This window comes from Pseudorasbora parva, chromosome 18 (genome assembly GCF_024679245.1).
Source record: "Pseudorasbora parva isolate DD20220531a chromosome 18, ASM2467924v1, whole genome shotgun sequence".
NCBI classification, from domain to species: domain Eukaryota; kingdom Metazoa; phylum Chordata; class Actinopteri; order Cypriniformes; family Gobionidae; genus Pseudorasbora; species Pseudorasbora parva.
In genome coordinates, this window is record NC_090189.1 from 31,440,225 (window position 1) to 31,451,236 (window position 11,012).

Below are 11,012 nucleotides of genomic sequence, written 5' to 3' on the forward strand. Positions count from 1 at the left end.
AAACGACACAATTAAATATGCTAAATCATATATTATATAATACATTATAAATAATACTTGAATACAATTCACTGTAATCCTATTAATTAATTAATTTTAAAAACATTAAAATTATGTATTAATTGTAGGCTAATCTGTAGCCTATTTGGAATTAAATGTTATTTCTCTTTTAAAAATGTATGCATTTTATTGTCTAAAGAAAAATCAAATGAGTTAGTCCTTAAAGAGGTAGTTCCACTAAAAATGTAGGCCTATAAGATAAAAATGGTTATACTCACAATTAAGCTGCTCCAAAGCTGTATGAATTTCTTTGTTCTGCTGAACGCAAAAGAAGATATTTTAATGAATGCCGATTTTCCAAACCGTTGTTGGACTCCATTGACTTCCATAGTATTGATGTCAAAAATGCTATGCAAGTCAGTGTAGTGTAGTCCATCTGTTTGGCTACCCATATTCTTCAAAATATATTCTTTTGTGTCCAGCAGAACAACTTAATGGTGAGTGAATAATGACACTATTTTTGTTTTTGGGTGAACTAAAGTTTACACAGCTTAAGAGTCGTCACAGGTGTCGTTTGAAAAGTGTGCTTGTGCTATATTCATTAACATGCTACTTTCGATATTGATGTTTTGTTCCCGTCGATGACGTTTCGTTCAGAAATTCTTTAAGGTGCGACATCGCCATCTAGTGGCTGATTGTGGTACTAGGCTGTCGCAATTCAGTTGGTCATCACGACAAACCAAACAGCATAAAAGAGTGCATAGCGGTCTAACGTCAACCGGCAAAATATCAAAACCACCCATTCAAAACCTTTAAAATCGCTTTAAAGAATGTTTGACAGGGACAGAGATCTCGACAAGACCATCCTCGTGGAAAACATCCACAGCCGTGTGACGGAGGAGATTCTGTTTGAGTTGTTTCTGCAGGTGAGCTCATCATCATCATCATTCACCTGTTCGGAGTTTTCCAGAGATTAATTATTTATATGCAGTGTGCTCATATGCTTCTCTTATCTTCTTGACAAATCGGTTATTGCATCCCATATTTCTTGGGTGCGTTCACTAATTGTTTAGAGCAGATGCTATACTCCTAAGATCATTCTCGTGTGACTGCCTAAAAATTAAAAAGGCGTCAATCTTTAATAAACACCCAATTTATACACTGAAGAAAATAATATACCACATGACTCATGACTGTGGTCCGGGGTCACACATTTTTATTTATGAAAAAACATTTAAACTGTTAGATAAATAATAAGTGTGACATTTTAAAAACAACATATTGCTTCCAAACTTAAATTGGCTATATAGGCTACTTAATGTTGGAGGTATAAACATAAAGAAAAACATTTTAAATTAAAAACTATTTTTATAAGCAACATTCACAATAAATGTATGTAATCAGCTTACATACTGCATTAAGAATACTGCATTTTAACCTTAACTAAAGAATAGGGACTATATAGAAAAACTCACTAGAAAAAGACAAAGCAAACATACAATTCTGGAAAGTATGCATACACTGTTTAAAAAAAAAAAAAAAAAAAAAAAAAAATATATATATATATATATATATATATATATATATATATATATATATATATATATATATATATATATATATATATATATATATATATATATATATATATATATATATATATATATATATATGTTACCTGGTTACCTTAATTTTGAGTTCATTGAAATAAAAAAAAATTGACAACCTTTATTAAAAGATTATAAAAAGATTTTGTAAGCATATTGGGTAATTGTGTGTTTTATTTGTGATGACGCAGTGAAACATGCCAAATAGTGCTATTTTCATGATTTATCAAATTTTTGTTTTATGTGGTTCAGATACAATAATATTTTGAGTTTCTATTTCATTTCAACAAACTTCATTAATTGTATCAACTCAAATTTTTAATTTCAATAAACTCAATTTTAAGGCAACCAGGTTACCTACTTTTTAAGTTAAACCAACTAAAAAAAATTACAGTGTACATTAAGAAAAGAGAAACATATAGAAATGAAACCATTTCAATGTTTGGTAGAGTTTATCAATTTTTGCTTTGTCTTTTTATTCTCTGAAATTAAAGAATGTGGTGTCCCTGGACACCAGTTTGAAAACCCCTGGTTTAAAGCATAATTTTAAGGAACTAATGTCGTTTTATTCATTAAATTAAACTGTTTTATGACTTATTTTAGAAACAAATTGTCCTAAAATGTAATCAATAACCTTTGAAAGAATAATTTCTGTTGAAGACATTTTTTACCCCTTTTAGACCTAGAACTAAAATTCATTCATTCATAGTAGTAGTAGTAGTAGTAGTAGTAGTAGTAGTAGTAGTAGTAGTAGTAGCAGTTGTTGTAATATTTAAATTGGAATGTATTATGATTGTTGATCATTTGTTTATTTTTATTCATTTATTTTAATAAAAAAAAAAAATATTTTCACTGTAGTGTGAAAAGATTTTAAAATGTATGATTCACTTACCAGGCTGGGCCGGTAAACAAGGTGCATATATTCAGAGATGGACAGCATGCACCTTATGGATGTGTTTATTATAAACATGCTGAAGCTGTTGCGTATGCAGTTGAACTTCTCAATGGAATCTGGCTCTATGGGCAGCCAATCAAGTTACGATGTAAAATTGGTAGGTATCTTTAAAAATCAGCGTTGAGCTGAAGTCAGTCATGTTATCTTGAACGTCAACAACAGAATGCTTGTGCTGTGCTATTTTTAGGTGGCCATTATCACAGAAATCACATGCTTGGATACCACATGGACAATGGACTGATAGCGAACAGGTGTGTCATATTACAAAAAAGGTACACTTAAGTGTCATGCATTTTTGCCATGCTAGTGTTTATGTTAGAGTGTGGCATTATGGGTATTACATAAGGGCTTCTTTTTTGTGTGTTACTAATCACTGGACCACAGAGGCATTTCAGGCAACAAGGTCAAATTACACAGACTACAAGTATGTACTTAATTGGTTAGTTACCTTTTGTGAAAAGTAATGCAAATTACAAATTACATTACTTTTGTGTTAATTTTCCTTACCTGGGCTTGCTTGTTTGTTTTTTAATAACAACACATCCCTTCAATTTTTGGCAAAAGTAAAGGTTCTTTCACAGCAGAAGTGACATGAAGCCTAAGGGTGTGAAGTAAGTGCAAATTCACATCTGTACACTAGGGCGCAGCTCAAACTAACAGATGTGCTGCTGGATTGCAGAAGAATTGGTTGTAGGAAAAGAAAGTTCAACAATTTGGCTAAGCACAAAAAAAAAGTAATTTCTTGAATGTGTGTAGTATGAATGTAGAATCTGGACCTACTACATTCACCATGTTGTCGTTATCATGTGACCTACAAGTGTCAGTTACGTCACTTTATTTCTATTAACAAATCCTCTCCAGTGGCCTCATGGGATGGTAAAGTGTCCATCGTATGCACACTTCAGAATCTCAGTGGAAGTAGCTCATCTGTGTACTTTTCTGCCTCTCTTATGAGTGCAGTGAATTCGGATATACTGTATTTTTTTAAACCTACCATACATGCTGTTCAAACATAAATTTAACGCTTTAAAAAGATCATAAAGAGAAAAATTAATCCATATGAATTGAGCAGGAAATTTGGACTAAACCACTCAATTATGCATTAGTTTTACAATCTCTTTATAAACTTTATGAAGCATCAAATATCTTCATTTGTGTTCCGAATATGAGAGAAAGTCTTATGGAACGACATGAGGGTGAGTAATTAACAACAGATTTAACACTTTTGGATGAACTAACCCTTAAATCACAACAAAGTAACTTGCGTAACTCAGAAATTTTATAATACATTTAAAGGTAATGCGTTTCTTTTTTAGTTACTTGAAAAAGTAATCTGATTATGTAACTTGCATTACTTGTAATGTGTTACCCCAACACTCTGGATAGGAAAGAACATACTTCTAAATGTGTATTATGATAATGTGCCCATATGAGATGTGCTTCCACCACGTGAATGTGTTAGCATCTAATTAAATTCATTACCTTAAAATTCATTTATTACTTCATAAATTCAAAACGGGGCAGCTTCAGCTGCAACATTTTCTACAATGAAAACATAGTGAACTGTCACAAGTAACTTGTTTTTTTTGCACAAGAATTTATGGGTAATATAACACTTTTATGATTTTTCATTAATATTTGCATACTATATAGCGCAGATATTATCATTTGGGAACAGCCTTCCTTTGATATTTTGTAGAAGATTGAATAAAAGGTTGTTTCATAGTATCCGTTGTTTCATAAAATCACCATCTGTTTGACAGATTTTTTATTTTATTTATACATATACTACTGTTTAAAAGTTGGATCAGTAGGTTTTTGTTTTGACGGGAATAAATATTTTTATTCAGCAGGTCTCAACACCTGTTCCTCATATTTTGCCCTCCTATTATATGTTTATTATATATAGCTACAGTGCATCCCGAAAATATTGACATCACTTTACTTTTTCCACATTTTGTGATGTTACAGCCTTATTCCAAAATGGATTAAATTCATTATTTTCCTCAATTTCTACAAACAATATCCCATAATGACAACGTGAAAGAAGTGTTTGAAATCTTTGCAAATTTATAAGTGTTCACAGCCTTTGACATGACACTTAAAATTGAGCTCAGGTGCTCCTGTTTCCAATGATCATCCATGGCTTGCGTCCGAGATGCCCAAAATGCTGCCTTCGGAGGACACATTTCAAGACGGGAAGGCATCGAGGCACGTCCAAATCTAATTTTAGCTTCACTTCCTGTCTCCCGAGATACCTTCATCTGATCGCTTTTTGAAGGCAGCATACATGTATCCTTCGCTGACTTTGATAACCCACAATCCTGTGCTTTCCATTCTGTTTCAGTTGAGCTCTGGGAAAAATATGGCACCCGAAATTTGCTTTTGCTGGTCAGTTTGTGAGTAAATGTATGTTTTTTTTTTTTTTTTTTTTTTTTTTTTTTAAACCAATATTTTCCACTTCTGATGTCATTTCTAGTGAGGTGCCTTCATGCACAAAATGCTGCTGCCTAGGTTTTCTGACGCAGCCCATGAGATGTTTCTACAACTTAAATGGAGTCCACCTGTGGTAAATTCAGTTGATTGGACATGATTTGGAAAGGCACACGCCTGTCTATCTAAGGTCCCACAGTTAGCAGTGCATGTCAGAACAAACCAAGCCATTAGGTCCAAGGAATTGTCTGTAGACCTCTGAGACAGTTTCGACAGTTTTGTATCGAGGCACAGATCTGGAGAAGGGTACAGTAAAATTTCTGCAGCATTGAAGGTCCCAATGAGCCCTGTGGCCTCTTTCATCCGTTAAATGGAAGAAGTTTGGAACCACCAACTCTTCCTAGAGTTGGCTGCCCGGCCTTAGTCATCGGGAGAAGGGTCTTAGTCAGGGAGATGACTAAGAACCTGATAATCACTTTGACAGAGCTCCAGTGTTTCTTTATGGAGAAATGTCTGCAGCACTCTACCAATCAGGCCTGTATGATAAAGTGGCCAGACGGAAGCCATTCCCCAGTAAAAGGCAGGCAAAATTCACCTCAAGGACTCTCAAACCATGAGAAAAAAATTATCTTTTCTGATTAAACAAAGATTTAACTCTTTGGCCTGAATGGCAAGCCTCATGTCTAGAGGACACCAGGCACTGCTCATCACCTGGCCAATACCATCCCTACAGTGAATGTGATGCTGACACCACCATGCTGTGGGGATATTTCAGCAGCAGGAACTGAGAGGCTAGTCAGGATTGAGGGAAAGATGAATGCAGCAATGTACAGAGACATCCTTGATGAAAACCTCCTCCAGAGTGCTCTGGACCTCAGACTGGGGCAAATGTTCATCTTCCAACAGGACAACGACCCAAAGCACACAGCCAAGATAACAAAAGAGTGGCTACGGGATAACTCTGTGAATGTCCTTGAGTGGCCCAGCCAGAGCCCAGACTTGAACCTTATTGAACATCTCTGGAGAGATCTGAAAATGGCTGTGCACTTACGCTTCCCATCCAGCCTGATGGAGCTTGAGAGGTCCTGCAAAGAAGAATGAGAGAAACTGCCCAAAAATAGGTTGCCAAGTTTGTGGCATCATACTCAAAAAGACTTGAGGCTGTAATTGGTGCCATAGGTGCTCCAACAAAGTATTGAGCAAAGGCTGTGAATACTTACTATACATGTGAGTTTTTTGTCTTGAAATAAGTTTGTTTGAAATCTTTGCTTTTTTTTTTTATGTTGTCATAATGGGGCATTCTTTGTAATGAATTTAATCCATTTTAGAATAAATCTGTAACAACAAAATGTGGAAAAAGTGAAGCGATGTGAATACTTTCCGGATACACTGTATGTATGTATGTGTATATATATATATATATATATATATATATATATATATATATATATATATATATATATATATATATATATATATATATATATATATATAGATATATAGATATATATATATAATTTTTTTTTTTTAATGTATTAATATATTTTTGGCTCGGTTCATGTACTTTACACAATGACAATAAAGTTGAATCGGATTAAACTAATCAAAAGGGACAAATGACTTTTACGTTGTTACAATAGATTTAAATTTTTAAAAAAGGCTGTTCTTTTGAACTTTTTTCCCCTTCATAATCCTCCACAAAAACATTAAGTAGCACAACTGTTTTCAATATTGATAAAAAAAATAAAAAAAGATTGAGCAGCAAATCATCATATTAGACTGATTTCTGAAGACTAGAGTAATGATGCTGAAAATTCAGCATTTACTATCATCACAGGAATAAATTACATTAATACACATTTATTTAATATTGCAATAATATTTTACAATTTACTGTTTTTGATAAAATAAATGCAGCCTTGGTGAGCACAGTAGACTTATTTTGAACAGTATAGTGTATTCTTTTGTAAGATAAGTGATGTTTGGGATGTTGAACTTTTATGTGTTTTAATTTAACATTTATTGCCATTTTGCATACTCTATTATTTCCATTCAATGTTTCCCATACAGTGCTGATGCTGTGCACCAGGATAATATCGCTTTGAATTTAAATGACAGTCCAGATGTGGAGAACCGATCTAATGAAGCATGTGGCTGGAGTGACATGGTAACATACACAAAGAGATAATCTAATCATCATGTTTCTTTCTTAAATCTACAAACATTCTACAGAGCACACTTGAGAAGAAGATATGAAAATAGCCCAGCTGTTGTATTCTTTGTGTCTCAGGTATACAGCAGACCTCTGGATGTGTGTCCTCCAGTTGTGTGGTACTGTCCACCCCTCCAGCAGTGGATGAACTCTGGATACCCTCCTTGGACGTCCTGCCTGGATGAGAATCTGTTGCTCCATAGGTCAGCCAACACCAGAGAAGTTTGTGCAGTAAGTTTAGAGGGTAAACGCAGGGAAAAAATGCTATAAAATGCAATCCTAACAGCAAAAACGAGTGCTAATCCTATTTTACAGGCTGTTTAAATATAAAATACAGATAAATGTTTCATTTTCAGAGACAACTATACAGTGGTCACTGTTCAAGCATCCTGACACCTCTTGCACAAAAAAATACACCATATATTCCAGTAAGTGCTTTTGGTAGCACTGATTCAGACTGTAAGCTGTAAATCATTCATATATGTGAATGCTGTAATAAAGCCATCAAAATGCACCTTACTGTTTCTTGAAACATTGAAACACAAATCTGGTGATGTAAAATGATTGTTTTTGTGATTTCATCTCACGTTAACATCCAGTAGGACTTTGCATCTACGAGGTAATTAGAAAAGCAATAGCAAAATGATTGATTGGTCAATTAGCATTTTTACAATGACATATTTAGTGGCAGGGTCAGGGATAAAATCTTAACATGACAAAATGTCATATTTATATTGGATGATAATTTATGGCCATTTCTATGGGCAAGTTCAATCGTTCACTATTATTACCTGGAATAGTCTGTTGTGGGTAGGACAGTGAAAGCCTCTCCCTCTTGAATTGAACTGGCATGATAAGATGCAATAACTGTCAACTTTAGACTTTAAACTTAATGCTACACTGTGTAACTTTTTTTAGTTTATTCTTAGCTAAAACACTTAGTTCTTTCAAAAATATATGTGCTCATAAATGTATATTTACTCCTTTCAAGTAATAAAGTTTATAATATGCCATTGAAAATACAAAGGGGTGAGGGGTTCGGATGGCGGTCGCCATGTTGCCCCTCCATCTTGAAAGTACATTAACCAAAGAGGGACATACCCGTAAATTCAAGCTTCGCCTTTCACGGTTTAACACTCGATGGCACTCATGGACGAGGTCGAAATGGAAGCCATGTTAATCTTGGACTAAATCGGCCACCGTAGGAGTTAAAACGAAATCGTAATTGAGAGGAACTGAAACTAATATTTACCAAGGGGGTAATCTAGCGCTCGGAAAGCGTTCCACCCCTAGGGGCTGCCATTGCTAACCAAGCCATCACCTGCTGTTAGCATCCCATTGACTCCCATTCATTTTTGAGTCACTTTGACAGTGAATAACTTTACATCTGAGGCGTTTAAAGACTCCATTTGTCCATTGTTTATTTCTAAAGAAACACGACAATGTATAAAAGGCTCCATTACCTTGTATCTTACACTATCGCCCCGCAGAAGCTGTTTTTGTAAAATTAGGCTAACGATTGCGTCATAACGTACGCGACCCTGTCGCACAGTTGAGAAATTACCGTATAGACCTGAGGAGACGCTCGCAGGCAATCTTTTACTGTCTATGAGACAATCGGGGGGACGTGGAGACATGTCCTGGAGACTAGTCTGATAAAGTCAAGGGGGAAGAATGGGGAGAAGCCCATAGTGAGCCAAAAGCAACGGGAGAAAATATTTAAACAACGTGATTCAGCTTTCGCTTTCCACATCTACTAGAAGACCTACAGCTGTCAGACAGGAGGCTCACGTCACATCTACGTCGTCAAGCTCAGTCTGAGCCTGCGCAGTTCGCTCAGCCATCAGGAAGTGAGTGCCCCTAGGTTGACTTCATTATTTAGCCGTTGACGTCAATGGGGTCGCTGTGTCCATTTCTTTTACTGTCTATGATATTTACGATGGTGGTCATATACCTTTTCACCACTAGATGGGGGAAAATATCACACAGTGTAGCTTTAAGGAGATTTTATTCACCAAGTACAAGAATACAATGAATTTTAGTTGGTGCTGGGGTTGACATTAATTTAAAAGAATTGTACAAACATAACAAAAACCTTAAGATATGTGTGAAAAAATTTATACTTTTAATGAACAATTATGTAGTACATTGATCAAAAACATTTAAATGTTGCAAAATATTTCCATTTTTGATGTCCAGTGCTGATATCTTAGTGCTGGGTTGGTGATGGCTGATATAAAGGTGATTTATTTATTATTTGAATTAATTTGAAAATGATTAAAAAAAAAAAACTTTTCTAAATTAAACAGACTTACTTTTAGATGGCAATTTTTTGATTCTGTAATCATGTTACAGTATTTTTCACAAATAAAGACATAAAATCATGAATAGAAAAGGCATCCAACACATCGGCCAAACTGAAAAACTTATAGGCCAGGGCCGATATATCAGTCAACCACTAAAATACGGTTCTTTTAACCTTTCAGTTCATTAAAGAGTCTTGAAAAGTATTCACTGTCTCCACAAAAATAGATATCAGCAGAACCATTATATTTACAAAAATGTTAATAATCATAAATGTTTCTTGAGCAGCAAATTGTATTAGAATGATTTGTGAAGGACTGTGACACTGAAGACTGGACTAGTGATGCTCAAAATTCAGCTTTGCATCACAAAAATAAAATACATTTTAAAATATATTCAATTAGAAAATGGTTAGATTGAATCCTAATAAAAAAATCACAACATAAGTATTTTACTGTATTTTTAAACAAACTTTTTTTCAGAAACATTCAAACTAATTACAGACCCCAAACCTCTGAATGGTAGTGTACCTATTACCTTTTATTTAATAATAATAATAATAATAATTATATATATATATATATATATATATATATATATATATATATATATATATATATATATATATATATATATATATATATATATATATATATATATATATATATATATATATATATATATCCCATTTATTTATATTTATATACACTGATTAGGCATAACATTATGACCACTGACAGGTAAAGTGAATAAAAAGATTATCGCTTTATCACAGCACCAGTTAGTGCATGGGAAATCTTTTTCTTAATAATACAATAAAATAAAATAATAGCATTATAACAAATTAATAATAATACATTTCTTGATAATTAATATTTATAGATATATATTATAAAATTATTTTGAAAATGTATAAAAATGATTTCAAACTTAATACATTTAAAATATAATACTATTTCAAACAGTAATAATAACTGACAATGTTTACTAATTGACAGTTTTTGTCTGTATTTTTGAATAATGAAATACTTTTTTTTTTTAAAATACTTTCTATTTTCTCCTATTGTGGTGTTTTGTTCTGTTCTGTTCTGATGACTAAACCATGTATTTGTCAAGGAGAAGGTGGTAGGATTCTTCCTGAAGGTTAACATGGGAAGAGCAGGTGAGTTTTCACAGCACATGCTAATTTTTCCTACTGGAATACGTTAGGATTGTTGAAATCAGGTATGATTTGACTGTCTTTAAAAAAATAAGAAAAGTCAAAGTGTTTGGACATTATATTTTTGCTTCCAACTTCCTACAAATCCTTGCTTAAGCCTTACAGTCTTACCTCCTCCCTTTTGTTTTACGTTTTCTGGAAAGGCTGATAAAATGGTACTCCGTTCTAATCAGCAATATTACTTATTGTTCAATAAAGATTTATTGCTAGGCTATATAACAGTGACAAAAGCAAGAAGGTGGGCTATTAGAAGCCCTGGAAGCTAGTGTCACCTCTGACTTT

At 33.6% G+C, this 11,012-nt stretch overlaps 1 protein-coding gene across 3 annotated transcripts; it reads left to right on the plus strand.

The window, feature by feature from the left end:
• The first annotated feature begins 709 nt into the window (after positions 1–709).
• Positions 710–10,721, plus strand: rbm11 (RNA binding motif protein 11). 3 transcript variants are annotated; one of them, XM_067423175.1, is made up of 6 exons: positions 710–926; positions 2,503–2,659; positions 2,750–2,813; positions 7,066–7,162; positions 7,286–7,438; positions 10,628–10,721. In XM_067423175.1, exons 1-6 carry the CDS (start codon positions 831–833, stop codon positions 10,718–10,720), a joined length of 660 nt encoding a protein of 219 aa, XP_067279276.1. In that variant the 5' UTR covers positions 710–830; the 3' UTR covers position 10,721. The 3 variants fall into 3 exon arrangements, with proteins under 3 accessions (XP_067279276.1, XP_067279275.1, XP_067279277.1); XM_067423174.1 differs by lacking the exon at positions 10,628–10,721 and adding an exon at positions 7,564–7,721; XM_067423176.1 differs by lacking the exon at positions 10,628–10,721 and adding an exon at positions 7,564–7,721 and having other exon boundaries at positions 7,286–7,410.
• Positions 10,722–11,012: the final 291 nt, after the last annotated feature.

Coding starts and splice junctions, on each gene's coding strand:
- rbm11 (XM_067423174.1), top strand. CDS start 831: ATGTTTGACAGGGACAGAGATCTCGACAAGACCATCCTCGTGGAAAAC. Junction 2,660..2,749: donor CAAGTTACGATGTAAAATTG/GTAGGTATCTTT, acceptor TGCTATTTTTAG/GTGGCCATTATCACAGAAAT. Junction 2,814..7,065: donor AATGGACTGATAGCGAACAG/GTGTGTCATATT, acceptor TTTCCCATACAG/TGCTGATGCTGTGCACCAGG.